Source organism: Meles meles, chromosome 4 (assembly GCF_922984935.1).
Source record: "Meles meles chromosome 4, mMelMel3.1 paternal haplotype, whole genome shotgun sequence".
Classification (NCBI taxonomy): Eukaryota; Metazoa; Chordata; class Mammalia; order Carnivora; family Mustelidae; genus Meles; species Meles meles.
The window spans coordinates 45,732,790-45,760,566 of NC_060069.1; the positions used below are offsets into that span (position 1 = coordinate 45,732,790).

The following is a 27,777-nucleotide window of genomic DNA, read 5'->3' on the forward strand; positions in this document are numbered from 1 at the left end:
CCATGCTGCCATGTTTCTTTTTGACCTGCCAGGCTTGAGCATGAAATCATGCCTATTTTCCCTGACATTTTGTTTATATCTCTACTTTCCTAAAATTTAGGATACTTGTTTAACTGCGTTCATTGTGTCCTCTTCTGTGATGGCTACTCATTCTAACACTAGGTAATTTAGAAATGATTTAAAGTTTGCATCACTTCTCAATCCAAACCCACTCCTCTTGTTAATTCAAATTAATAATACTGTAAATTGTCTTGCTTTTGCTTTATTATCAGTAGGAATTTAGAAGAATTAACACATCCTTGAAGAGTAAATGATTCGTATCTTTCTCTTTGCTTATGTGAATAAGTTTCTCATGTGGAGTTGAGTTTTGTTGCTTCTGCATTTCATCCAGAGGGAGCTATGCTCCACAGTGCTTTTATTAAAGGCAATTACAAAGGAATAGCAGTTACCTGTAACATGGAAATCACGGTCTTTAAAAATGCAAATGTAAAAAGAAACTCGAATTATAAACCATGCCCTTCTTGTTGCTTTGTGCAAAGAAGAGAATGTTAAATATTTTATCATTAATGAGAAATGCTTTGTTCTACAGCCTGGTGCAAAATAACGTACTGCTAAAGAAGTCAGCTTGACACCGGCTTTTTCTAAACTCTTGCTTTTTTTAAAGATGTATCTGTTACAAACATAATGTGTAAAGTGAAGATTCACTGCTCCTCCCGTCCCCAGAGAGCACCACTTCTGCTAGTTTGTTGTGTCCTTCTACTGAAAAGCTTACCTTGTCTCCCTGTTTTCATCTTTTCTGGTCTCCTTCATAACTTGTCCTGTCCTGTCTTCATCTGAGATAACCAGCTCTGAGTACGTTCACTAGAGTGGAAGGTGCCATTGTCATACACTTCTGAGCTTTGGTGGTTTCTGTCCTCTCTTTCAGGAGCAGGCGAAAGAGGATGCTGGAGAAACCAACACAGCCGAGTCCGAAAAGTCCAGTTGTGATGAGGCTGCGGTCTCATGCAGTGAGCCCGGACATCTCCCAGACACCAGTTCCCTCGCACTCAGTGATGTTGCCCCTAGCGATGAAGACTCCAGTGAGTATGAGGACTGTCCGGAGGAGGAGGAAGAGGTTTGGGAGACGTGCTCGGAAGAGGATAGCAATCCTGACGAAGAGGCCTGTGGCCTGGACTGGCAGGGAAGCTGTCCTGTGGATTCTGAGGCTCAGGGTAGGAAGACCCTGCGGAAGGAGTGCACACACAATTTTACCCACCTGGTATCGAGGCAGGAATTGTTGGAGATCTTTAAGCAGCTGCACACTGGGAAGAAGGTGAAAGACGGACAACTTACAGTTGGATTGGTAAGATGAAACAGGTCCTCAGATTGTTACCGCATTGGTACTTTTTTCTTTCTTTTTCTTTTTTTTTTTTTTTTTAAGATTTTCTTATTTGAGGACTGCCTGGGTGGCTTAGATGGTTGAGTGTCTGCCTTTTGCTGAGGCCCTGGGATCGAGTCTCACATCCGGCTCCTTGCTCAGCAGGGACCCAGCTTCTCCCTCTGTCTCTTGCTCCCCCTGCTTGTGCTTATGCTCTCTTTCCACCTCCCTCTCTCCCTCCCTCCCTCCCTCTTTCTGACAAATAAAATCTTTTTTAAAAAGTTTTTTTACTGGAGAGAGAGAGCGTAGAAGCGGAAGGGGCACAGGGAGAGAGAATCCCAAGCGACTGTGCACTGAGCATGGAGCCCAAAGTAGGGCTTGATCTCAGGATCCTGAAATCACTACCTGAGCTGAAACCAGGAGCTGGACGCCCAACCGATTGTACCACGCACGTGCCCCACCACATCTCCTTTATTTCTGATCCATTGGTAACTACACTGGAACCCAAGAGACCAACCAACCTTCTGGCATCATAGGGAACATTATTGCCCTCCTGTTGCCTACTGGCATTGTGGGAGTAGCTAAAGTCCAGCTCAAAAGAGTGAATGCCCTTAAGACTTACATTGGTTACAACCCTGTTTATATCAGTTATCTTCTCTCATCTTCCATTTTAGCCCTACCAGTCCTGTAACTTACAAAGAGGTAACAGAATGAGAACGCCTTTAAGGTTGTCTTCAGACTTCCAGTTCAATAATCTTACCTTCTATAGGCTTTTGGTGTCTTGTGATCCTTGCCAACTTGTACTGTAAATATTCCAGATGTATTTTAGGGAAAATCCCAACATCTTTGGGCCAAGTAAAATGTGACTGCTGCTTTAGTTGCATAAGAACAAGGGAGGGGCACCTGGGTGGCTCAGTGGGTTAAGCCTCTGCCTTCGGTTCAGGTCATGGTCTCAGGGTTCTGTGATCCAGCCCCTCATCGGGCTCTCTGCTCAGCAGGGGGCCTGCTTACCCCTCTCTCTCTGCCTGCCTCTCTGCCTACTTGTGATCTCTGTCAAATAAATAAAATATTTAAAAAAAAAACAAACCAAAAAAAAAGGGAAAGGAGATCCCATCCTTAGCTACATATATACTAGTTCTAGAGGTGGCTGTGAGAAGTGCTACCTCAAAGATGTACAGCACAGCTCCAGAGGCCCCATCTTTAGCTAAGGAGATGTTAGATGTCAGAGAAGGTTATTGTCAAGGTCTCTCATCCAAGAGAACAAAACCATGAGGGAAAGTAGATCATGACAGGTTTAAAATCTTCTAACTCTTTAGTTACGTGCCAAGTATAGCTAATCCTAATTGTTTTGAAGCGCGCTCCCACCCCCCAACCCCCCACCCCTGCCAAGCCTACTTACAATGATTGTAGCACGTCAACGTTTCGCTTCAGAGTGCTAGTTAAAGGAATTGCCCCTAGAACTGAGCAGACCAATACACTGCCCAGTTATAGTGGGATGGACTCACTTGCTGTGAAGCTTGGAGAACTTAGGTTATTTCCCTCAGCTTCACAGCTTCAGCTTCTTTTTTTTAATATGATTGCTAAAAATTCATTTTCTTCATGCTACCAGAAACCGGCTTCCCTAAAAGCTAGTTTCTTTCTCACACTTAGGGAATTACTAAGCAGCCCCTCGACTTTCTGAATGTTTTACTCTAGAAATCCCAAGAATAGGCTAATTTACTCAGTCTGCGAACATTTACTGGTCACATGCCACAGGCCAGGCGTCCTGTTTGTCCCTAGCATTATATCGGGAGCAGACAGACCCAGTCCTCACCCTCCCAGAGCTTGGAGTTCCAGGTGTGGTGGGTGTGAGAATACATCTGCAGCCTGTAGGAGTGTGTAGTGAAGGAGCCTGATCTGCAGAAGGTGGGGGAGAGCACAGCAACAACAGTGCCCTCCCCCCAACTAATGCCATTGAAACAAATAGTAATAGGTCGTGTAATCAAGATATAAACAAACACAAAACATGAGAATATTGAGAACGATGAGCAGTCGTCTGAAATCTTTATGTAAGAGGTTTCTCACCCTGAAAGTATAATGTGAGATTTTGAAAAGTGACCATGGGAGGGCCTTCCAGACAAACAGAGGGTAAATGCTTAAGCAAAGCCCCAGGAATGGAAATATGCTCATGGAACAGCAGGTAACAGTTTGGCTAAGTGTGGAGAGGAGTGAGAGCAAAGACTGGAACAATGGATACTGTCTGTAATGAGGCCTAGAATAGAGGAGGAAGATTTGGGGTTTTATGTTTAGTGGAATTGGTATTTATAATCTTCCAGTCACGCTGATAAAGGATTCTTAGAAGTAAGAGGGAATTGGATTTGGAGGTACAGGGGGAAGCCTGAGGAAAAGCCTGGAGCAAGGCTGCCATGAGAACCTTTATATGATCCTGCTGGGAGTAATTGAAGAGCTTTAAGAGCTTGCTAACCCATATCAAGTCAATGTGCCACTTAAAATTTTTAACGAATTAAAAAAAATTTTTTTTAACCAATAAGACAGAAACTTCCTAACAAGTTATTAAAAATTAAAGATAATTGTATGTGGTGGTGTTTAAAATGCTTGTCCGATGCTTGACTTCACCCAGCAGCATGAAAAACACAGCAGAAACAGTGAAATGCCTGTAAGATGTGACATCCTGGGGAAAGCTGGGAACAGAGGGCTGAGGTTTATTGTAACATCTGCTTTTACAACAAGACCTATAAAAGTAAAACGTACTTAGCTCGACTGTTCATCACTGCAGACAGTGATGAGGAAGAATTTATTTACTGGGAAACTTGTCTGAATAAATAAATACACCCATACCACCGGGGAGAAAATTGTCAACAAACAGCATCTATTTCAAATGTTTTAAAGCCCCCAAACACTTACACTACTATTGTGCTTTGTGTGTATTTACTTTGAGTTCGACAGAGGTAGTGTTTGACTGTTCAGTAACTTAGGTGTCTCTCGCAGGTGGGCTACCCAAATGTTGGTAAGAGTTCCACAATCAACACCATCATGGGTGACAAGAAAGTGTCTGTGTCTGCCACACCTGGCCACACCAAGCATTTCCAGGTATTCCTGCAGCATCGACTTCTCTGATTCCTCCCTCTGGGTGCTTCTTTGAAGCTCTTTGCCACTGGTGTGCTGTTCTTTTCCCTTCCTCTACTGTGTGCCCAGCATAAACTTCTCACTTATCTTTCAGACCCTCTACGTGGAACCTGGCCTCTGCTTGTGTGACTGCCCCGGCCTGGTGATGCCATCATTCGTCTCTACTAAGGCAGAGATGATTTGCAGTGGAATCCTCCCAATTGACCAAATGAGAGACCACGTCCCCCCTGTGTCACTAATATCCTTTCTGCTTTGTAAAAATTGGTTGTGCTCGCTTCGGCAGCACATATACTAAAATTGTAAAAATTGGTTATTGTGTATATTAGGGCTTCAAGTTTGTTTGGGACATTGCTTTGCATTGAATAAATTCACAAATGCTATTGAATGGAAAAACCTGAAATACTTACTAGTGATCTGGCCAAGTTTATACAGTGAGGTAGCCTCAGGACTGTGCGAGAAAGACCTCATGTCCTGATGGCAACCGTGTCACCTGTTATCAGTGGGAGAGCCTGGGCTTTGGATCTCGGTCCCCAGTTGAATCCTGACACTGGTGTTGGACTATTTCTGTTACCTTTGTAAGCTTGCTTAACCTTCCAGAAACATTCCTTTTCTGAAAAATTCCGCAAACGACTTCACAGTTGATCTCACAGTGAGAATTGTAATCGTTTCAGTCAACATTTATTGCATGCTTACTGTGTGCTCCACACAATACTTACCAAGTAATCTCATTTAATTCTTAAAGCAGCCCTTGACGTGGGTACTGCTGCTGTTCGCATTTTTTCAAGCTTGAGGAAAGTCAGGCACAGAGAACTTAAACAATTTGCCCAGATCCAGCAGCTAGTAAGCAGCTGACGAGGAACTCTGTCACCTCCCAGCATAATGATACATTCTGTGAAGCATCTAGAATAGTGTCTGACATGAAAAAAGTACTCAAAGACAAACCTATTAAGAACCATGGTGTCTTAAGGTTTTACGGTCCTTATAAGCCAACAAGTTAGCCTGTTTACTATTCTGTGTGTGCTGGCGGGAGACAGGTGACTCCCTGAGACCGGCACACTGATCTGTTAGTTCCTAGGTAGCGTAAGTTACAGTTCTTGACATGATCCTTCATGACCTCCCTGAAGGCCATAGCTTTTCAGGCACCCCAGTTTAATTTCTTTCTGTAAGAAATAATGAAGAAGAAAGAATTCATTAAGGATAGGTAAAATATAGTGTATTGCTAAAATAGAATAATACACAGTAGTTAAAAAGACTGCGCTAGGGCACCTGGGTGGCTCAGTGGGTTAAAGCCTCTGCCTTCAGCTCAGGTCATGATCCCAGGGTCCTGGGATCGAGCCCCGCATTGGGCTCTCTGCTCAGCAGGGAGCCTGCTTCCTCCTCTCTCTCTCTCTCTCTCTCTCTCTCTCTCTCTCTGCCTGCCTCTGTGCCTACTTGTGATTTCTGTCTGTCAAATAAATGAATAAAATCTTTAAAAAAAAAAAAAAAAAGACTGCGCTAAGTCTACCTGTAGTGACCCGGGTAAATTTCAAAACATTACACATACGATCTGACACCATTTCTGTAAAAACTGTCATCTTGCAGAAAAATACTTTGTATTAATAGATACTGGTGAATGTCAAAGTCTGCAAAGTGGCCTGGTGACTGCACACAGACTCACTTACCTCCAGGGGGCAAGGTGGGGCTGGTACAATGTTGGAAAGGTTTGCATTTTCAGCACTTTTTTTCTTAAGTGGTTTTTTTTTTTTTTTTTTTTAACTTATTTGACAGACATCACAAGTAGGCAGAGAGGCAGGTGGAGCGGGGCTGGCAAGGGAAGCAGGCTCCCTGCTGAGCAGAGAGCCCGATGCGGGACTTGATCCCAGGACCCTGAGATCATGACCTGAGCCAAAGGCAGAGTCTTTAACCCACTGAGCCACCCAGGCACCCCTTCAGTACAGTGTTTTAATAGATGACATTGTTACTACCTCTTGATAGTTGGGAACACATGTTACACTAAATGCTTCTCTGTATTTTCAACTTCTCTGTGAATTAGTAATCAGGTATGTACTGAGTACCTATCACAAGCCAGGTTAGGTTGGGTTCCATGGAGGCTACAGGCATCAGTCAGCTGTGGATTCTGTCCTTGCCAGATTCAGTTGGGGGCGGGGGATCAGATGGAGCATGTCCATGAATAACTGGTACAAGGTAGCATGGGGTTTAAAAAAAAGAAAAAGTATTCAGAAATTAGTGAGTAACTACCCTTCTTTCCTGGAGAGGTAAAAAGGTTTCTGTCCTAGAAGTGCTGAATTAGGAAGCATGTGTCTGAAGCTGTGGTGGGGAGGGGTTCAGTTCAAGGGAATGGATTCCTTGACAAGCCTATGTTTGCCAGAATATTCCAAGACTTGTCTTAGAAGCTACCTATGGCATTAATATCATAAAGCCTAGAGAAGATGAAGATCCTCATCGACCTCCAACATCAGAAGAACTATTGACAGCTTATGGATGTGAGTTGTGATTTATTTTTAAAATATGAACAAAAAAGTAACAATTATGTTACTAGTTAGTGAGAGACCTACTCCTGCAAAGATACAATGTTAATGAGAGACCTACTCCTGCAAAGATACAAATTCACATTATTCCTTAGTATTTGCCATGTCCTTTTCCATTGTTGGTGCTTCTTTTGTCCCTGTCGGCCTTGCCCACAAGCTATTCTGGAGATGGGTTGGGAGTGCAACAGTGAGGGAGGGAGAGCTGACCATTGCCTGAGTAGTAGATTACTTTATCATGTTAAGCGCTTCCTGGAGTTAGAGAAGGAGATCATTTGAGTCCCTGGCCTCTTCTTCAGGTCTGCCCTTTGTGGATCTTGACAGTAGCAATCAGTCCCACTCCAGGGGAGACATGATTTCTCCTGCCCTCCTGGTCTCGGGCCCCTCCCTGTAGGAGGCCTACATACAGTGTCAAAAGCTCCAGGGGCATGCCAGCAGCTGTCACATGCGTTAAAGAAATGAATGCCTTAGGGCATTCACTGGTTTATGTATAGGGCATACACTGGTATTCAGGTATAGGCATGCATTTTGACTAAAGCCATGTTGGCTTTTTCTGGAGTCTTCTCCCAAACAGAAGTGAAGGAATGTTGGGAAGCAAATGGATATGCTGTGATAGCAGGATAGGAGAGTTATGAGGGCAGCATGGAAAAGGAAAGTCCTCAGAAATTGGAACAGAGTGGAGCATGGTCAGGAAGGGGACACAAAACAGTCTCCCTTGCCTTCCATTGGTCCCTTGAAAACCTTGTTTGACTTTAAAATGAGTCAACCACTCTCCAGCTTCTGTGTCTTAACCCAGTGCTACATGGGAGCTAGCTGCCTGTTGTTCTTCAGCTAATTGTGGTTTATTTGCCTTAAATAGAAACTTTAAAGGTGGTCTGGAGGAATCTTTGTCTACCTAAAGAGATAGCAGTGTTAGAAACATTTCCGTACATCTGTGGCATACATGCCTTTAAAGGAACTGCCACCAGCGGGGAAGGAGTTCAGGTTATTTGAGTAAATTAATACAAAGAGAAAAAAACATGTATTTTTCTCACAGAGAAAGGTGATTTGATATGAAACACACTTAAGCCAGAACTTAAACTTAGGTTGGGAGACTTTTATTTTTTTAAGGTTTTATTTATTTATTTGACAGAGAGAGAAGGAACACAAACATGGGGAGGGGGAGAGGGAGAAGCATGCCTCCCACCGAGCAGGGAGCCTGATGCAGGGCTAGATCCCAGGACCCTGAAATCATGACCCTAGCCAAAGGCAGATTCTTAACGACTGAGCCACCCAGGCGCCCCTAATTGGGAGGCTTTAAAGAGAATGATTTATTTTGAATACTAAGCAGTTTTGATGAGACTGGTATAGTCACAAAATCATAGAACTAGAAAAGACTTTAAAGATCCCACCACCTTTCACCTCCTTTTCTTAAGACAAGTAGTCTGAAATCAAGGGCATGAAATGACCTGACCATGATGGTGTCTGGTCAGTGGTATAGCCTGGATGAGAACCTGATTCCTAATCCTGACCTCTCTCTGGGACCAGAGCCTGAAAGATGGGGAAAGGTGGACCTCCACTGGACCTTCCATTTAGTTTCACTTCAGACAGAAAGAAAAGTAATTGAGTTTGAGTTTTTGAAGATTTCTCATCTAAATCTGATAAAATCAGAATAAAAATGGATGACCAGTTTCTGAGATCATCTGCAGGTCTATATAGTTTATATATAGTTTAGTTTATATATATATATAGTATAGTTTATATATAGTAAAGTGTAGTTTGTCACAGTTCATTTTAAAAGATGTTGCTAAATTTTAAAGTATTTTTTTTTTTAAAGATTTTATTTATTTGACAAGAGAGATCACAAGTAGGCAGAGAGGCAGGCAGAGAGAGAGGAGGAAGCAGGCTCCCTGCGGAGCAGAGAGCCCGATGCGGGGCTCGATCCCAGGACCCTGAGATCATGACCCTGAGCTGAAGGCAGCGGCTTAATCCACTGAGCCATCCAGGCGCCCCAGATGTTGCTAAATTTTAATTTGCATTTCTTTAAATACTAGTGAAATGGGACATCTATCCGTTTGTTAGCCATTTCTGTTTCTTCTGGGAATCACCTTTTTCTAAGCATCTTTTGTTCTTTTAATGATTTGTAGGAGTTTTTCATGGTTTCTTTGGTCCTGTAGACATTAACAATTTTTTTTAAGGTTTCATTTATTTGTTTGACAGAGATCACAAGTAGGCAGAGGCAGGCAGAGAGAGATGGGGGAAGCAGGCTCCCTGCTGATCAGAGAGCCCAATGCAGGACTCGATCCCAGGACCCTGAGATCATGACCTGAGCTGAAAGGAGAGGCTTAACCCACTGAGCCATGCAGGCACCTGACATTAACAATTTTAATAGCCTTTTTTTTCCTGTTTGGCTTGATGGGGTTTGGTGTTCTAGAGTCTTCCCTTAGAAGAACAAAATTGTTTCCCTCTAATATCTTTCTTTTAATACTTTTAGATTTTTAATCTGCCTAATGTATTTTTTATATTATGTGAACTAGAGTTCTGTTTTCTTCCAAAGTGGCAGAGCCTACTACACAGCTAGTAGGTGAGGAAGCCGAGTTTTGAACCCCACCTTTCTGCCAAAGCCTATATTCATAACCACTATGCTCTGCTACTTCCTCTAGTTGAGTCAGTATTAGAGGGATCTTTGCAGTATGTTTGAGAAGCTGGAAAAAGCATAACTAGATCACTAAATAAGAGACTTACTGTATTGCTTTTGATGTTGCTAATAATAGTGACAACATGGCATTCTACAGGTAGCCTCCATGATTAAATGTCCATAAAATGAAGAGATGAAAGAAATAACTGGAGTAGAGAGAAAGTCAATGTCTCTGTTACCACTTGGTGCTAGGATATCAGAACAATATCGTCTGTTCACCTGGGTTGTCAGATGTCTTTATAGTGCTAACCAGATTATCTTCTACAGTGATGGTTGCTTTTTGAAAGCTAGTGACTCAAGGGTGCCTGGTGGCTCAGATGGTTAAGTGTCTGCCTTCAGCTCAGGTCGTGATCTCCAGGTCGTAGGATTGAGCCCCATGTTGGACTCCCAGCTCAGAGGGGAGTCTGCTTCTCCCTCTGCCTCTCCCCACTGCTTATGCTCCCCCTTCCCCCCGCCCCTCCCACCCCCGGCCAAACGAATGAAAATCTTTTTAAAAAATAAAGCTAGCAAGTCAGGATGCACAGTTAGTGGGGTAAGAGACTAAATTTCCATCACCTTGGTTGTCTTTGTTGTGACTTCGGTTTTACACTGTTATTTGCCTCACAGACATGCGAGGGTTCATGACGGCGCATGGGCAGCCAGACCAGCCTCGGTCTGCTCGCTATATCCTGAAGGACTACGTCAGCGTAAGTGAGCCCTGCTCCTTGTTGCTCTGGAGTAGATAGGCCTTCGTTCTCACACTGTGCTTTTAGATGCCGGCAACCTGTTGAGTTAGAAAGGAGATATTTCCTCACTGAGGTTGTGTTGTCAGAGAGGCCATGTGGGCAAGGTTCGAGCGGCTCTTCTGGGCAAGGGGATCCGCAGCCTTGGCCAGGTGTTCTTGACCCGGGCAGCTAGCGTCATCTGGACCTGGCACGTCACGAGCAGCGTAATGCAGCAGAGAGTGCTGCACGTGTCATCGGTGAAAGTGAGAAAATGGTGCCTCCGGTTTTTCCATCTGCAGCCCTTGCTGGTTCCTGTGACAGCTGTGTCCCCACCCTCCCTGCAGTGTAGCTGGTCATGTGCCTTTCTCCCTGCGCTTGCCCTCATAACAGCAGCACTCCCAGTGAGCCCTGCTGAGGGCAGTGTGAAATGTTTTCTTTGTGTCGCTTGTTAAAAATACACGAGTCTATGAGGTTGTTATTCTCATGTTACAAATGAACATGTGCCAAGTTTGGGGTTTTCCTTGTAAGTAAAATAAGAATTAATAGTAGAATTAATAGTAATTAGAAAAGTAGAATTAATAGTAGAATTCTAAAATAGAATTCTAAAAGTAGAATTAATAGTAATAGTAGAATAATAGTAAATAGTAGAATCATAGTAAAAGTAGAATTAAGTAATAGTAGAATTAATAATCATGAGATTATTATGGGAAATAAATGAGAATATAAATGAGAAAAATATAGGTATGTGGAGACACACAACACCACTAAGCTCAGGGCCTTACACGTAATTAACCCCCAATAGTATTTATGGGTTAAGCTGAATTGTTTTCACAAACAAGCATTCTGGATCTCCAGTAATAACTGGTTATGAGGATTTGGCTTTGTTCGGCTTTCTCAAGTGCCATGTCAGTAGAGCTCTGGCAAGCACAGGAGTCAGATTGGGCAGCATACCCTCTTGCCTTCAGTTCTGGAAGAAAGAAGTTAGTAGAATATTCGTACGGATAAATTATATATTGATTCACCATTTACAAAACCTTGGAAGATGAGAAGATGAGTTAAAACCAACCACAGTTTATAGAGTGCTTACAGTGGGAAGTGGAAAATCTGCACCCAGCAAGCAACCGTGGCCAGCCCAACGTCCCCATTAGTATCGTCCCACTGTCCAGTTGTGTCCTGGTTTTTGTTTTGGAAAATATTTATTCTAAGTCTACTCATGTCAGTGTACTGAAGAACACTTCTGTAGAAAATGCAAACAAGGTAAAAAGGAGCACAGTCGTGTGTTCGTTAGGGCTCTGGTTATAGGAACTCTGCTCAGCTCGCTGCATCAGAAAGCAGGAAGCTTGCCAGAGGGTGCCTGGCAGAGATAGCTTCTTGGAGGACTTTTTTCTTCTGGGATAACACACATGGCACCTGCGATGTGCTGTTATGCTTCTTGTTGTCTTCACAGGGTAAACTTCTGTACTGTCATCCTCCTCCTGGAAGAGACCCTGTGACCTTTCAGCAGCAACACCAGCGACTCCTAGAGAACAAAACAAATGGTGGCGGACTGAAAATACATTCAGGCAGAAGTAAAAAAGTAATACAGATTGAAAATATAGTTGATAAGACTTTTTTCCATCAAGTAAGTTTTAAAGTTTTTCTTTACCTTCTGATCCAACACATTTTGTATAGCAGTTTTGTTGAAATACTCATTCACATAGCGTAAAATTCACTCTTTTAAAATACAATTCAGTAGTTTGTTTTATATTCAGAGTTGTGCAACTATCACCTTAATTTTAGAACATTTCTTCATTCTAGAAAGAAATATTATACCCATTAGCAGTGACTCACCATTCCCCCCTCCCCCCAATCCCTGCCAATCCCTCATCTACTTTCTCCTAGATAGATTGGCCTATCCATATAAATAGAATCACCCACTCTGTGGTCTTTTATGACTTGCTTCTTTAACTTGGCATCATGACATCAAGGTTCATCCGTGTATCAGTACTTCTTTTTTATTGCCAGATAATATTCCATTGAATCGATAGACCACATTTTGTTTATTTATCAGTAGATGGAATTTGGTTGTTCTTTCTTCCGTGCTGCTGTGAACATTCATGTACAAGCTTTGTTTGAACATAAGATTTTTCAGTTCTTTGGGGTATATAATTAGGAGTGGGATTGCTGGGTCCAATGGTAACTCCATGTTTAATATTTGATTTACCACCAAACTTCCCGAAGTGACTCTGCCATTATACATTCCCACCAGCAGTGTATGAGGGCTCTAAATTTTACATCCTTACCAGTATTTCTTTTATATATATATATATGTTTCAATTTTTTTTATTTAATTTTTTTAGATTTTTTTTTTTCTTTTTAATTCATTTGAGAGAGATACAGAGACAGAGAGAGCACAGCACAGGGAGAGGCAGAGGGAAAGGGAGAAGCAAACTCCCTGTTTAGCGGGCAGTCTGACATCGATCCCAGGACCTGGAGATCATGACCTGAGCCAAAGGCAGATGTTTAACCATTTGAGCCACCCAGGCGCCCCCTTACCAGTATTTCTTTTCTGTCTTTTTCATTTTAGCCATTCTAGTATATGTGAAGTGATATGTCATGATTTTGATTTGTATTTCCCTAAGGATAAATGATGTTGATAATCTGCTCATGAGCACATGTATGTCTTCTTTAGGGAACACTTATACTGTCGAGTTATAAGAGTTCTTTATATGTTCCAATATAAGCCTTTATCATAATATGCAAATATTGTTTACCATCAAGTGGGTTTTCTGAGCCAATACATATTAATTTTAAAGAACAAATATATATGCAGAACAGTTAAATCCTGTAATTGTATTTAATATATTTATTAAATGCTTTTGTGACTGCCACAGCCAGAAAAGTTGGGGTGGGGCAGGGGTCATCTGTATCCAGAGAATGAGTCTTACTGTATTTATATGATGCTTTATTTGTGTCCCTCACACCGTTTGTTAAGGTGGGCCAACCAGATAGTATTGTCCCCATTATTATCTACCAGTGAGGACATTGAAGCCCACGGAATTTAAGTGACTTATTCAAGGACACTTGTCTTAAATGGCAAAGCTGAGATAGAACTTAGATTGTTGTGGCTCCTGGTTTGAATTATTTTCAGTCTTACCAATATTTAGAAGGAAATTTAATGATATGCAGAAAGATTACAGGTTCTTCCTTGGGCCTACTGGTGTCACGCAAGACGTGTAAATGGAAGTTTTAAGTGTTTACACAATGTTTCTAAAGGTCATGTGCAAGAAAGCTAAAAACTCACAGGTACCAAAGCTTTAGCCTCTAGAGTAACATTTTACTGTTATAAGAAGATCATGAAATACTGCTTTGCATTTCCAGAATCATGTGGGATTTATTTTTTTTAACTCAGTAAACTTAAAATTGGTTTAGTTCTTTTTGTTTGTTTGTGTTCCACTTAAGTAAAGTCATAAGTTTACAGAAACTTTTTTGAGCACTTTCTATGTGTGCCTACTGCGCTAGGGCCTAGGATACCAAAATGAGTAAGACACTGTTTTCAAGGAGATCACATTCTAGCTAAGGGGAGATGGGCAAGTTAACAAATAACATGACACAGAGGTGTAAGTCAAGTACTTTGTGAACCCAGACTAGGGAGCAGTTCCTGGGAGGAGAGTAGGCAAGTGAAGAAGCTGCAGGGGTGGTGAGACCTCAGCTGACGGACAGCTAGAAATGTGCCAGGTGCAGGGAGTAGTGAGGGCGCGCCCCGGGCAGGGCAGGGGGAGTTGTCTGAACAAAGGCATGAAGAGATGGGTGTGTGGGTTCTCTGAATAAACAGTCCATGCTGTCAGTAGCCCTGTGCACCATGTGAGGGAATAGGAACTTGATTCCTCAGGCTGCAGGAAGCCACCAGGGCTTGTGAGGACAGGAAGAGGAATATGTGATTGGAGAAGTCTAGTGGAAGCCTGGAGCCTGGATGAGAGGAATCTTGCAGACTCCTCTCACTTGCAGTGGAAGTCAGTGAATACCAGGCCTAGTGGTGGAGAGGAGGGGATAGATGCACCAAATCCTAGAGCCTGCAATCCAGAGAACTCAGTGGCTGGGTGTATGCGATACACGAGGAAGGCAATGGGAGTGTTCTGTTGTGGCTCGTGAGAGATGGTATTTGAAGTTCTGGGACTAAGCAAAGTTGAGGACAAAGAATGCACTGAAGATAGAATGCTGAGAAACTTATTTAAGAATGGGGAGAGAGGGGCGCCTGGGTGACTCAGTCGGTTAAGCGTCTGCCTTCAGCTCAGGTCATGATCTCAGGAGGGGAGCCTGCTTCTCCCTCTGCCTGCTGCTCTTCCTGCTTGTGCACTCAGTCTCTTTCTGAAAAATAAATAAAATCTTACTTAAAAAAAAAAGTGAGGAGAGAAAGGAGCAGTGAAGGAAGTGGAAGTGTGCTGTCTTGGAGTTCTCCATAAATAATTCTGTGCTCACATCTCAAATAATGCTGTCTTAACTTCCTAGGAAAATGTGAGAGCTTTGACCAAAGGAGTCCAGACTGTGATGGGCTACAAGCCAGGGAGTGGCCTGGTGACCGCAGCTACTGTGAGCTCTGAGAGCAGGGCTGGGAAGGCCTGGAAAAAACATGGCAACAGAAATAAAAAAGAGAAAAGTCGCCGACTCTACAAGCACCTGGATACGTGAACTTGGGCCGTGACAAAAATGACATCTGCCTTGTGCATCCAGAATAGAAGAGGAGCTGTTCTGACCTGCGATGCTGTGGCCGCACCAAACAGTCTGTATCCAGACGGAGAGGCTCCTTGGGGCACGGACTCTCACACAGTCATCTTGGAGCCCCAGAAACCTTGTCCTGTAGAAGGCTGAACTTACGATGAGGGAACGAATGCGTGTATGTGTGTGAGAACAGATACACCGATGCATACTAATTTGTAAGTTGGGGGTTTTTTTGAAAAGTACTAAAATTAAATTGCCACTGACAGATGTTTTATTGGTTTATGTAGATACACTGCCATTTGGACATTTCACGTTCTTTAAACAGTTTGAATTTGCAAGACATGACTGGGATTTTAGATGGCTTCTTTGGGGAACATTATTTAGGTTAATGATTCTCAACCCCACACATACCCAGCACACCCCTGGGATGACAGAAGGCATATCAGATCTTGGAATAGGGGACTGGCGTGTGTAGTTTCCAGAAGCTTCTAAGCACAACCTTCCATGGAAAATCACCATCAACATGAGCTGCTACTACAGAAGGAAGCAAGCAGTTTTCTGTGGCTAACTGCAGGGGTGAAAAAATGGGGGGATAAGCAGCTAGTTTTTGTTTTAGTCATAGGGATCCCTGATCACCTTGGTACTTACAACCATCAAGAATGACAAAGGCAGGGGCACCTGGGTGGCTCAGTCAGTCAAACATCTGCCCTTGGCTCAGGTCATGATCCCAGGGTCCTGGGATCAAGTCCCATGTCAGGCTCCCTATTCAGCAGGAAGCCTGCTTCTCCCTCTTCCTCTCCCTCTCCCATTCCCCCTACTTGTGTTCCCTCTCTCGCTGTGTGTGTATGTCTCTCTCTCTCTCTCTCTGTCAAATAAAATATTTTTTAAAAAAGAATGACAAAGGCAGTTTACGTTTTATAGTGCCATTGTATGTGATAAATACACAATGGCTGTTTCAGCCTCTCACTTTATTTTTGTGTCCATTTTTCTGTGAGCCTCATTATTCCCTTAAATCAGAAACCTACCTTGTTTTTTGTGATAGGTATTTTTGAAATTCTAATGGAAGTTACGGATGCTTTCTCCAGAAAAATGCACATTTCCATAAAAAACACAGACTCTCAAAGTTCATCTATGAATTCGCAGTTAAGCCTTGCCCTGTGTGGCCATAAGGATTTTTAGATCTATTTGAAAATGTCTTCCACCTAGAAAATAAAAGAGTATACTTGTTCATTTAACAAACCCTCCTGTGTGGCGGGAAAGGGCACTAGAAAATGGCCACAGCAGGAGAAGGGCCTAAAGCAGGAAGGACGTTAGCAAGAGCCGCCACACGGGGCCTTCGAGTTTATGGGGGGATTCTGGATGTTTTCTCAAAAGTACTAGATAAGCCAAGGAAGGGTTTATAAACGGCATTACTGTTTTCTTCTTCTTTAAATGCTGAGTGAAAAGTTACTCCAGACCAAGGCGGAGGCAGACTGAGAGGAGGCAAAAGCTAAGAAGGTTCTAAAATGGTGTTGGTCCATCTGCAATAATCTACTTCTAGTCATTCTTTTAATCTGAGAAAAATGAGACAGTCTCAGTAAAAAAAAGCTCATGACAGGAACAGCATTGGCATGTTAAAATATACTTTGTGCCGGGGTGCTTGGGTGGCTCAGTCGTTCTGCATCTGCTTTCGGCTTAGGTCGTGATCTGCTCGAACCCCGCGTGGGGCTCCCTATTCAGCGGGGAGCCTGCTTCTCCCTCTCCCACTCCCCCTGCCTGTGTTCCCTCTCTTGCTGTGTCTCTGTCAAATAAATAAAGTCTTTAAAAAAAAAAAATATATATATATATATATATATATATATGTATACTTTGTTCCATTTACTGAAGAACAGGCACAGTTGTGTGGGAGAAAACTTCCATACTGAGTGAACAAAGCATGTACTGATTTAGAGTAAGTTTTGCTTTAATGATAATGTAATAGCTAAAACATGAGACTTTACAGAAAAAGTAGGCACATATGCTTCCATGTTCTTATTTTTGTAGCAGTTTTACTGAGATTCATATACTGTACAAAATCACCAATTTAAAGTATACAGCGTAGTGGTTTTTAGTATATTCAGAGTTGTATAACTTAACCAGTATAATCAATTCCACATTATTGCCACAAAAAGAAATCCAGGACCCTTTAGCTATTGGGTCCCTATCTTCTCATCCCCTCAGCCCCAAGTAACCACTAATCTACTTTATATGGATTTACCTCTTCTATACATTCCTATAAATGGATTCATAAGCTAAGTGACCTGTGACTGGCTTTCACTTAGCCCATGTCTTCAAGGTTTATATGTATTCTAACACCTCTCAGTACTTCATTGCTTTTAATTGCCAAATAATACATTCCACTGGATGTATATACCACATCTTGTTTATCCATTTATCACTTAAAAGACATTTGGGTTTCCAGGGGCATCTGGGTGGCTTCCGTCAGTTAAGGGTCTATTTCAGCTCAGCTCATGATCCTGTGGTTCTGGGGTCCTGCGATCCAGCCCTGCGTCAGGCTCTGGACACAGTGAGTGGTCTGCTTCTCCCTCTTCTGCTGCTCCCTCCACTTGTGCTCTCCCTCTCTCTCAAAATCATTAATAAAGATATGTGGGTTTCCACTTTGTGTTATATGAGTAATGCTGCTCTGAACATTTGTGTGCAAGTTTTTGTGTGGACACAGGTTTTTAAATCAGGTATATATCTAGGAGTGGACCTGCCCTACATTTAAACTTTTGAGCAACTACTAGACTTTTTCAGAATGGCTGCACCATTTTACATTTCCCATCAACAGGTTCTAATTTTCCATATACTTTTTTTTTTTTAAGATTTTATTAGAGGGGCGCCTGCATGGCTCAGTGGGTTAAAGCCTCTGCCATCGGCTCAGGTCATGATCCCAGGACCCTGGAATCAAGCCCCGCATCAGGATCTCTGCTCAGCAGGGAGCCTGCTTCCCCTTCTCTGTCTCTGCCTACTTGTGATCTCTGTCTGTCAAATAAATAAATAAAATCTTAAAAAAAAAAAAAAAAAAAGATTTGGGTGCCTGGGTGTCTCGGTTGGGCGACTGCCTTCGGCTCAGGTCATGATCCCGGACTTCCAGGATCGAGTCCCGCATCAGGCTCCCAGCTCTTTGGGGAGTCTGCTTCTCCCTCTGACCTTCTCCTCTCTTACGCTCTCTGTCACTCATTCTCTCTCAAATAAATAAATAAAATCTTAAAAAAAAAAAAAAATTAGCACAAGCAGGGGGAGCAAAAGAGGAGGAGGAAGGAGCAGGCTTCCCGTCTAGTAGGGAGCCCGATGTGGAGCTCTATCCCAGGACCCTTAGGATCATGACCTGAGCTGAAGGCAGATGCTTAACCGACTGAGTCACCCAGGCGCCCCTAATTTCTACATATCCTTGTCAACACTTGTTACTGTCTGTGCTTTTTGTCTTAGCCATCCTAGTGGGTACAAAGTGGTATCTCCTGGTTTTGATGTGCATTCTCTTAATGACTAGTGATGTTGAGCATCCTCTCATGTGCACACTCGCCACTTATATATCATCTTTTGAAAAATGTCAGTTATGTCCTTTGCCCATTCTTTAATTGAGTTATCTTGTTATTGAGTTACAAAAGTTCTTTGTACATTGTAGGTACAAGTCCCTTATCAGATCTGTCATTTGCAAATGTTTTCTGCCATTCAATAGGTTGTCTTTTCATTTTCTTATAGTGTCTTTTGGAGCACAATTTTAATTTTGCTGAATTCCAAATGTATCCATTTTTTTCTTTGGTTGCTGTGTTTGTGGTGTTAAGTTTAAGAAACTATCGACAAATCCAAGGTTTACTAAGATTTACCTCTATGTTCTTACAGAGTTTTATAGTTTTAGCTCTTAGATTTACATCTATGGTCCATTTTGTGTTATTGTATATGGTATGAAGGAGATAGACCAGCTTCATTCTTTGACATGTGGTATCCAGTAGTCCCAACACCATTTGTTGAAAAGACTAGTGTTTACCCATTGAATTGTTTTGGCACCCTTGTCAAGAATTGAACATAAACGTGAGAGCTTATTTCTGGATGTATACCCTTTGGTATTTAACTTGGTGAGTGTGGAACAATTGTGAAGAGCATCTGACTCAATTTTCTAGCAAGTCTTCCTAGTAAGAGATGTTTGTGTGGATGCCCCACACTACTCCACGTCCTTCAGCCCACGGTGGGTTCAGCTGCAGCCCCAGTGGGCAGTTCTTGTGCAGGTCTTTCCACCATAAGCCCTGTATTCCCTGCTTTCCTTTCTCCTGCCCCACAGGGCTTGCTCAGCCTGCACACAGGGCAATCTAGAAGGGCTGGGGCTATAACACCCCCAGAACACCACCAACTGGTAAATAACGGGGGCTGGTTAGTAAGTGCCCCGGCGTCTGTCACTTGGTGTACACACTGTACACATGCCTCACCGTGTCCTCAGTTCTGAGCCCCACCTGCCCACAGCCAACATCCTCTCACTAAATCACCCGTGGCCTTTCTCCCGTCCCTCACTTTCTCCACTCCCTCATTTCTGCTTCATGCAGAAATGCAGGATTGCCTCCCAAATTAAACCTAAGGGATGCCTGGGTGACTCAGTTAAGCGTCCAACGGTGATCTCAGCGTAGGCTGTGAGTTCAAGCCCCGCATTGGGCTCCACTCAAGAAAATTAGCTAAACCTAGGTCCTCTGCTTAGAGTCTGAAGAACCAAAACTAGGACATCCTGAAAGGGGGCTTTGTTTTCATCTTGGCTTCTGCCCACAATGTGTCTCGTTAAGCATCCTTTCAGTTTTTTTAGGTATCCTCACCCTTGTAGCAGTACTTTACACTTACAAAGTCCAGTCATTAACATTATCTCTATTGTTTTGAAATTTTCCCCAGCGTTTTATTACAAGAAATACACTGCCCTTATAAAGTAGAGCCTGCTATACATCTGTTGTCTGCTTACTTTTCAGGAAACTAGAAGGAAGTTAAGGTTTTGGTCAAGATGCCAGTAGCAACATGCTTTCTTTGAAGGTAAACTGGAAAATGTGGCAGCAAGCCAGAAATCTGCTTAATGCCACGCCTCTAACTTCTTTGTGGGGAGAAATGAGGAAAATCATTCAAAATACCCACCCTTAACCATTTGTTGTCTGTGTGTTCCTCATACTATTGACCAGTTGAGGGCCCTACAGAAGGGAAAGATTTTGCTTTCAAAAGACTGATATGGGATGGCTGGGTGGTTCAGTGGGTTATGCCTCTGCCTTGGGCTCAGATCATGGTCTCAGGGACCTGGGATCGAGCCCCAGAGAACCCCACATCGGGCTCTCTGCTCAGCGGGGAGCCTGCTTCCTCCACTTTCTCTGACTGCCTCTCTGCCTACTTGTGATCTCTCTCTCTGTCAAATAAATAAAATCTTAAAAAAAAAAAAAGACTCTGATATGAAGGGAAAACAATTTTGAACAATCTAGAAGTGAAAGGCATCATGTAAATGAAAAGTGTCCAGGACACAGTAGACTCTGAATACATTTTGTAAATGTTGTATTGAAGTGTAATATGTATATAGAAAGTGCACAATTGTGAGAGTATAGGTAGCTGACTTTTCACAAACAACACATTGATGCAACCGGCACCTTGATGAAGACACGGAAGGGTCAGCATTTCGTGCCTCCTTTCAGCCACAAACTGACCTTCCCCAGGGTAACTGCTGTTCTGACCTTTTCACCAGATTTTGTATGACACACACACACACAATCTACAGTGTGTCCTCCTCTATCTAGCTTCTTCAATCCAACATTGTGAGATCTGGTCACAGTCTTACATATAAGTAATAAATCTGTCATTGCTGTAGTTGATGGTTCTATTATTGATGGACATGAAGATGTTTTTGCAGGTTTGTGTTTTTTAAATTTTTCATTTATTTTCTAGAACAGTGTTTGGGTCACAGCAATATTAGGCAGTAAGTACAGAGTTCCCATATTTGACAGTCCTCACGTAGGCACAACCTCCCCCCACCCTCAACACCCCACACTCCAGTGGTACATCTGTTAACAGGGAACTTACACAGACACATCATTATTCTCCAGAGGGTTCTGTTTTTAAAAGTAGTGCTGCCATAGATGTGGTAATACAGGGATTGTTAAATAGAACTTTCTGGCCACAATGCAAATGTTCTATAATCTGGGGCTATCCTATAGGTAACCACAGCCAATGTTTACTATTAGGCACTTAAAATGTGACTCGTAACAACTTCAGAAGTTAACTGCTAACAGTAATGACTCTTAACTCTTGCCCAGCCCAATAATCAAAGGTCAGAATGGTGAGAATTTTTTCAGGAGAGTGGGGGAGGAAAAAGGGTGGATTTCACATTTATAATTTGTACATCTTAGCTACTTCTAAAGTAGCAAGATTTGCAGGAGTTAGCAAGAGTTAACTCAAATTAGCAAGAGTTGCAAATACTCAAGTACTGAATTCTATTTAGTTGGCTCTTTAAAAAGGTGAGTAACCCGGTTGGCTCAGTCGGTAGAGCGTGAGACTTGAGTCTCGGTGCGTGAGTTTGAGCCCTGCATTGGGGGTAGAGATTACTTAAAAAAAAAAAAAGGTAAAGCTTTCCTTGATACAATATTTCAACATCCGTGAGTTCCATTAGCCCCTGCCTAGCTTCTGAGCTTCACGAAGTAAGTGAATTTAAGCAACAGGATGTTATTAATAAAGAACTTGAGGGGGAAGAAAAAGTACAAGTTTCACAAGACCCAGCAGTGAGTTGATGATAGAGTTTTAAGTAGAACCCCAGGCCCCAAGACTCCTACCACCTGCTTCTCTCATGACACTCCAGCATGTCCACAGTGGGCCTGACTGAGATTTGGAAATGCCATTATTTCAAAACGCATCCTCTGAGCAGTGATTCCTCTGTCTTCCTAGCAGGTAAATCACACTGGCATAGAGCCTTTTTTAGCGCTACTTGAGTAGCAGCCACAAGCCCTTCCTCTAAATAGTACGCCCTACAGGAACACTGGCAGGGGGCAGCATGTCCTCAGAAGGGAAAGCGGCTGAGCTGCGGGCCTGTGTGTGTCCCCTCCCCCACCCGGCCTGGTGGCTGGGACCTCCAGGCACCCGTGGCCCCAGCCCCTGCAGGACAAAGTCCAGGCTGCCGCAGCCCCTCCCTGCCCAGGACAAAGCCCGTGGGCTCACGGCTCCTGCCAACAGGAAATGCCTCTAAGCGGCCGAGGGAGGACCTGTGTTCTGGTCCTTGTGTTAGCTTTTCCTTTTGGCAAGCTCTGGACAAGGGCCAAAGAAACTGGAGCTTTAGCTTCTGGGCGGGGCCACTGCAGGGCCTCTAAGGAGCCCAGGAAAGGAACTGATCCACTTCCTGAGGGCCCACAGAGTGAAAATCCTTTTGGAAGGTCCTGGTCGAATTTGGGAGGGGTCTGCACAGCAGGGAGGGCGTGGGTTAGCCTATATAACCCCAAGTGTTGCAACGGATGAAGTCCCACTGGGCGGCTTGCTCGCAGTCCGGCCTGTCTCCTAGTGCCAAAAGCAAGCTTATTCCCCAAAGCCCCCCTCGTGGGGTTCTTAAAAGCCCTCCTAACACACCCACACACACGATGGTAGGGGCACAAAAGGATCTTAAACATGCTCTTACTACGGTATCTACCCCATTTGTATGGGCTGTTTAAAAACCCATTCAGTTGGGGCCACCTGGGAGGCTCAGTCGTTTAAGGGCCTGTCTTTGGCTCAGGTCATGATCTTATAGTCCTGGGATCGAGCCCCAGGTTGGGCTACCTGCTCAGCAGGGAGTCTGCTTCTCCCACTCCTTCTGCTTCTTCCTCTCCCACTCCTTCTGCTTCTCCCCGTACTTGTACTCTCTCGCCCCTTCTCTTGCTCTGTCAAATAAATAAATGCAATCTTTAATAAATAAATAAAATCAATTGACTGGGCGGTGCAGTCGGTTAAGCATCCGACTCTTGGTTTCAGCTCCATGATCTTGGTTTCTGGCCATGATCTTGGGGTCCTGGGCTTGAGCCCTGAACTGGGCTATGCTGTCACTGGGGAGTCTGCTTGAGACTCTCCCTCTCTCTCTGCCCATCCCCCACCCCTCTCTAAAATAGATAAATCTTTTTTTAAAAATCCATCCTTTCATTCAGTAACTATTGGAGGAGTACAGGCCCAGGGGCTCGAGTCCCTACAGGATCAGGACGCAGAGCAGCCTGGGCAGGGAAGATGGCCTCGGGAGGCTCCAAAGCCCACACTCTTCCCATTGCATTTTCCTGTGAGCCAGCGTGTCCAGGGACTGGCAAGAGCTCCCCACGGTCTGTCCGCCCCCACTGAGGGCCATCTCCACAAGCCGGAGTTTCTCATAAGAATTTCACAGGAAGCCTGTGGGAAGGCAGCATCATAGGCTGAATAGTGGCCCCCCAAAATACCAGGTCCTAATCCCTGGAACCTATAAATGTCACCTTATATGGGAAAAGAGTCCACAGACGTGATTCAGTTAAGGATCTTGAGGTGGGGAGTAGCGTGGATGATCTGAGCAGGTCACAAATGCAGTCTTTCTGGGAAAGAGACAGAGGGAGGAGATCTGACACAGAAGAAAGAGGGCGATGTGAGCGCAGAGGGAGAGATGGAGTTAAGTGCTGAGGCCTCAAGCAAGGAGCGCTGGCAGCCACCAGCCGCTGGACAGAGCGAGACAATGAATGGATTCCCCTCCTAGAGTCCCCTTGATTGTGGTCCCCGGAACCTGCTCTCAGAACTGGGAGGGAATATATTTCTGTTATTTTAAGCCACTCAGTTTGTGCTCATCTGTTAGAGTGACAGGAAATGGATCAGTGCAGATTCCAAGCACTAGGTGCCCAGAGAGCTGGACTCAGCAGGGGTGCTTTCTGACAGGCGGCTGAGGGATCCCCACACCTCACCGCCCCCAGGGACTGGGGAGGGGACTCAGAGCTTAACCCCTCAAATGAAGGGTTTTTAGTCTGGGGTCTCATCCTGCAAGAAATCCATAGTTGCATTTCAGGACTTCCACAAATTCCTTAAGATTGTATGAACAACCGCGTGGGTGTGCACACATGTTCTTATTTTTTGCGGATGAGGTTTTCTCCAAATTCTCAAAGAGTTCACTGAAAAGGCTGAGAACTAACCGCCCTAATAAAAAACGGCTGAGGGGTCCAAACTTGGTCCAGGGTGGGGTGGGGAGGAATGAAGCAATTTCTCCAACCGGGCCCAGCCCCCAAGTGTTTATACTGAGCCTGAGGGACAGGGAAGTCTTCATAAGAAGCAAACCAATTAAATTCTGGTGTCTTCAAGCCTCAACAAGGCAGAGCCCAAGGCAGCCCCTACCCTATAGGAACCCTGTGAGAGGGTGACAGGACACAGGCAGGGTATGTCCTCATTTCAGCAAGAGAGTGCGTGGAACAGATTCTCTTTTGGGAACAGTAGGTAGGCCACGTGACCAGAAGAACCCGGATCCCGGTAATCGCAGGTCAGTATCCACACGTATGCCAGAAGAACCCACAAAGAACCAGCAGGCTGGGCCTGCAGACTGTGGGTGTTTTCTATAGCCTACGAGAAACTCGGCTACTATATTTTTTCTTTTTCCTTTATTTTTTAAAGATTTTATGTACTTGAGAAAAAGTGAGGGAGATTTTTCCTTTTAACTTAAACTTTTTTCTTTTTTTAAGATTATTTATTTATTTATTTAACAGACAGAGATCACAAGTAGGCAGAGAAGCAGGCAGAGAGAGAGAGAAGCAGGCTCCCCGCCGAGCAGTGAGCCCCATGCGGGGCTCAATCCCAGGACCCTGAGATCATGACCTGAGCTGAAGGCAGAGGCTTTAACCCACTTAGCCACTCAGGTGCCCCTTAAATTAAACTTTTAATTTGCCTTAGTTGTCTTAATCATTTCCATATTTTGATTTTGGCCCCTTCTGTTGAATAACATATTTTCATTTGACTTCTACTTATTCTATTGCTTCTTTAATGTCTCTCTCTCTCCTACTGGACTGTAAGCACCATGAATGTTTTTCTCAAAAACATGTCCTCAGAGGCACCTGGGTGGGCAGTTAGATAAGTGTCTGCCTTCCACAGAGGTCCTGGAATCGAGCCTGGTGTCCGGCACCCTGCTCAGTGGGGAGTCCGCCTCTCCCCCTGCCCCTCCCCCTATCCTGCTCACGTTCTCTCTTGCACTCTCTCTCTCAAATAAATAAAATCTTTAACAACAACAAGAACAACAACAACAAAAAAACCCTGTGTCCTCAGCTCCTAGCCTGACATATCTGACAAATAGTGTTTCATTTCTCCTGTGAGTGGTCATAACTTTAAACATAAATTAATCTGGGTGCCTGGGTGGCTCAGTGGGTTAAAGCCTCTGCCTTCGGCTCTGGTCATGATCCCAGGGTCCTGGGATCGAGCATCGAGCACCACATCGGGCTCTCTGCTCAGCAGGGAGCCTGCGTCCTCCACTCTCTCTGCCGGCTTCCCTGTCTACTTGTGATCTCTGTCTGTCAAATAAATAAATAAATCTTTTAAAAAAAAAACATAAATTAATCTGTAAAATAATGTAGCTACTTTGCAAAACTGTCTGGCAGTTCCTCAATACCTCAAATATAGTTACCAGGAGCCCCAGCAGTTCCACTCCTAGGGACACTCCCAAAAGAACTGAAAACCTCTGTGCACACAAAACCTTTTACACGAATGTTCACAGCGGCATTATTCATAATAACCAAAATGAGCAAACAACCCAAGCGTCCGTCAACTGATGAACGGATAAATAAAATGTGATGTATCAACACAATAGAATATTATTCAGCCATAAAAAGGAAGGAAGTTCTTACACAGGTAGTAGCATGGATGAACCTTAAAAACATTATGTGGAGTGAAAGAAGAGATAGATTTTCCAGAACAGAAACACCTGGGTGGCTCAGTCTGTTAAGCATCTGCCTTTGGCTCAGGTTATTCTGGGATCGAGCCCCACATGGGGATCCTTGCTCAGCAAGGAGCCTGTTTCTCCCTCTGCCTGCTGCTCCCCCTGCTTGCAAGTTCTCTCTTTCTCTCTCTCTCTCTCTCTCACACACACACAAATAAATAAAACCTTTCACTAACTAAATAAATAATAGAATTTCCAGAACAGAAAAATCATAGAGACAGCAAGTAGATTTGTGGTTGCCTAAGGCTGCCATTGTGGAGGGGAAGGTAATTTCTAAGAGTACTGGCTTCTTGGCAAGTGATGAAAATGTTGTAAAACGAGATAGTGGTGGTGGTTGCACAACCCTGTGAACACCCTAACAACCACTGAATTGTAAACTTTAACAGGGTGAATTTTGTGGTATATGAATGAGATCTCCATAAGGCTGCTATTTAAAAAACAAAAACAAAAACAAAACGAAAAAACCTAAATGATAGGGTCACCTCCTTGTTTAAGCAAATTTACTAAAATCAACGAGGAAATTTTAAGATGATCATAGCTTTGTTTTCTTCAAGTACAGCTCTGTGTAGCAGCATTGTGTGGCAATGTGGCTGGAGGGGACAGCAGGATGGCCAAGACCACCGCCCTCCTCGGCTCGCTGGGGCACCTTCTTGGGTGGCTTTCTGGAAGTCCGGCTTGGGGACTGCGGGGTAGGAGTGGGTTGTGTCCCTCTGCCTGGTCCCCCACCGCCCCCTGTCCATTATACCCTAGGATCAGACCTCCCGCTCCCGCCAGGAGTCGCAGCACCCAAGCGCTGCGTCAGGCGCGAAGTAAGGTGTATTGTTCGGCTCAGAAAATCGGGTGCATTCGTGAGCGGACAGAGTGCCTTACCGTGACCCCCTCGGCTCTGGCCGCCGGGGCGGGGGGCGGGGGGTGACCGCAAGGGGTCCGTCCGGGCGCGGCTGTCGGGCGCCGGGGGCCGCAGCCTTTGTGCGAAGGCCGCTGCCGGCTCCCGCCGCTGGGGGGCGGCCTCCGGCCCGCCGACCCCCGACAATAGCGCGCCGGGTGGGGAGCCGCGCGGTCCCGGAAACTTTTCCCTCGCGCCGCCGCCGCCGCCAGCGCCCATCTCCGGGCCGCGGCCGTACGCTCCGCCGGGGCCGGCGCCGCCGCGGGGGGGCACCGTGCCGGAGGAAGGGGGCGCGGGGCGGCCGCGCGGGAGGCCGGGGCCCGGGCCGGGCGGAGCGGGAGAGCCATGGGGGAGGCGGCCAGCCTCTGGGACTGGGACTACCTGGACCGCTGCTTCGCCCGCCACCGCGTCTGCATCTCCTTCGGCCTGTGGATCTGCTCCTCCTCCTGCTGGATCGCCGCCCACACGCTGTAACAGGGACGGGACCGGGCGGCGCGGGGGTGGGGGCCGGGTCTGCCGCGGGGGGCGCTGGGCGCTAACCTCCCCCCCCCCACCAGCTCCCTTCTGGAAACCTGGAGGGACGGTGGCAGAGAGGGGGGAGGCAGGAGGCAGCGCAGCTCCGCGATCGAAAGGAGCCTTCGGGGGCGGACTGGAGTCGGACAGGACTTCTTCCCGGATTCCGCGCACGGGGAGGCTGGCGCGGGGCCCGCGGGAGGAGGCTGGGTGGTGCAGTGCGTGGGGCCCGGGGCGGCAGCCGAGCGTCGGGGGTTCTATTGTCAGCGTCTCCTCGCCGACTGGCGGTGTGAGCTGGGCAAGCTGTCTGAGCCTCGATTTCCTCACCTGGATGGGGTTGATAACTCATGGGTCGGAAGGCAGGATTAGATGAGTTAGT

At 44.9% G+C, this 27,777-nt stretch overlaps 2 protein-coding genes and 1 long non-coding RNA gene across 6 annotated transcripts in view; 2 read left to right on the forward strand and 1 right to left on the reverse strand.

Annotated features, from left to right (window-relative positions):
• LSG1 (large 60S subunit nuclear export GTPase 1) overlaps positions 1 to 15,873 on the forward strand; it is a 33,646-nt gene extending 17,773 nt beyond the window's left edge. The window contains exons 8-14 of the mRNA XM_046001698.1: positions 926 to 1,342; positions 4,346 to 4,447; positions 4,578 to 4,721; positions 6,843 to 6,966; positions 10,292 to 10,371; positions 11,837 to 12,010; positions 14,878 to 15,873. Coding sequence (XP_045857654.1) covers positions 926 to 1,342; positions 4,346 to 4,447; positions 4,578 to 4,721; positions 6,843 to 6,966; positions 10,292 to 10,371; positions 11,837 to 12,010; positions 14,878 to 15,057 — 1,221 coding nt within the window. The 3' untranslated portion in view covers positions 15,058 to 15,873. The remainder of the gene's footprint in view (positions 1 to 925; positions 1,343 to 4,345; positions 4,448 to 4,577; positions 4,722 to 6,842; positions 6,967 to 10,291; positions 10,372 to 11,836; positions 12,011 to 14,877) is intronic.
• Positions 1,090 to 27,400, reverse strand: LOC123939799. The gene is made up of 5 exons (XR_006817979.1): positions 27,267 to 27,400; positions 11,477 to 11,908; positions 10,241 to 10,448; positions 5,200 to 5,643; positions 1,090 to 1,222 (listed from the first exon to the last, which is right to left on the reverse strand). It is a non-coding gene; the product is annotated as an uncharacterized LOC123939799 (long non-coding RNA).
• TMEM44 (transmembrane protein 44) overlaps positions 26,918 to 27,777 on the forward strand; it is a 31,406-nt gene continuing 30,546 nt past the window's right edge. For all 4 annotated transcript variants that reach the window (XR_006817978.1, XM_046001699.1, XM_046001700.1 and 1 more), the window contains exon 1: positions 26,918 to 27,355. Coding sequence is in view for 3 of the 4 variants with exons in the window: in XM_046001699.1 (XP_045857655.1) it covers positions 27,231 to 27,355 (125 nt within the window). In the remaining variant the exon portion in view is untranslated. The remainder of the gene's footprint in view (positions 27,356 to 27,777) is intronic.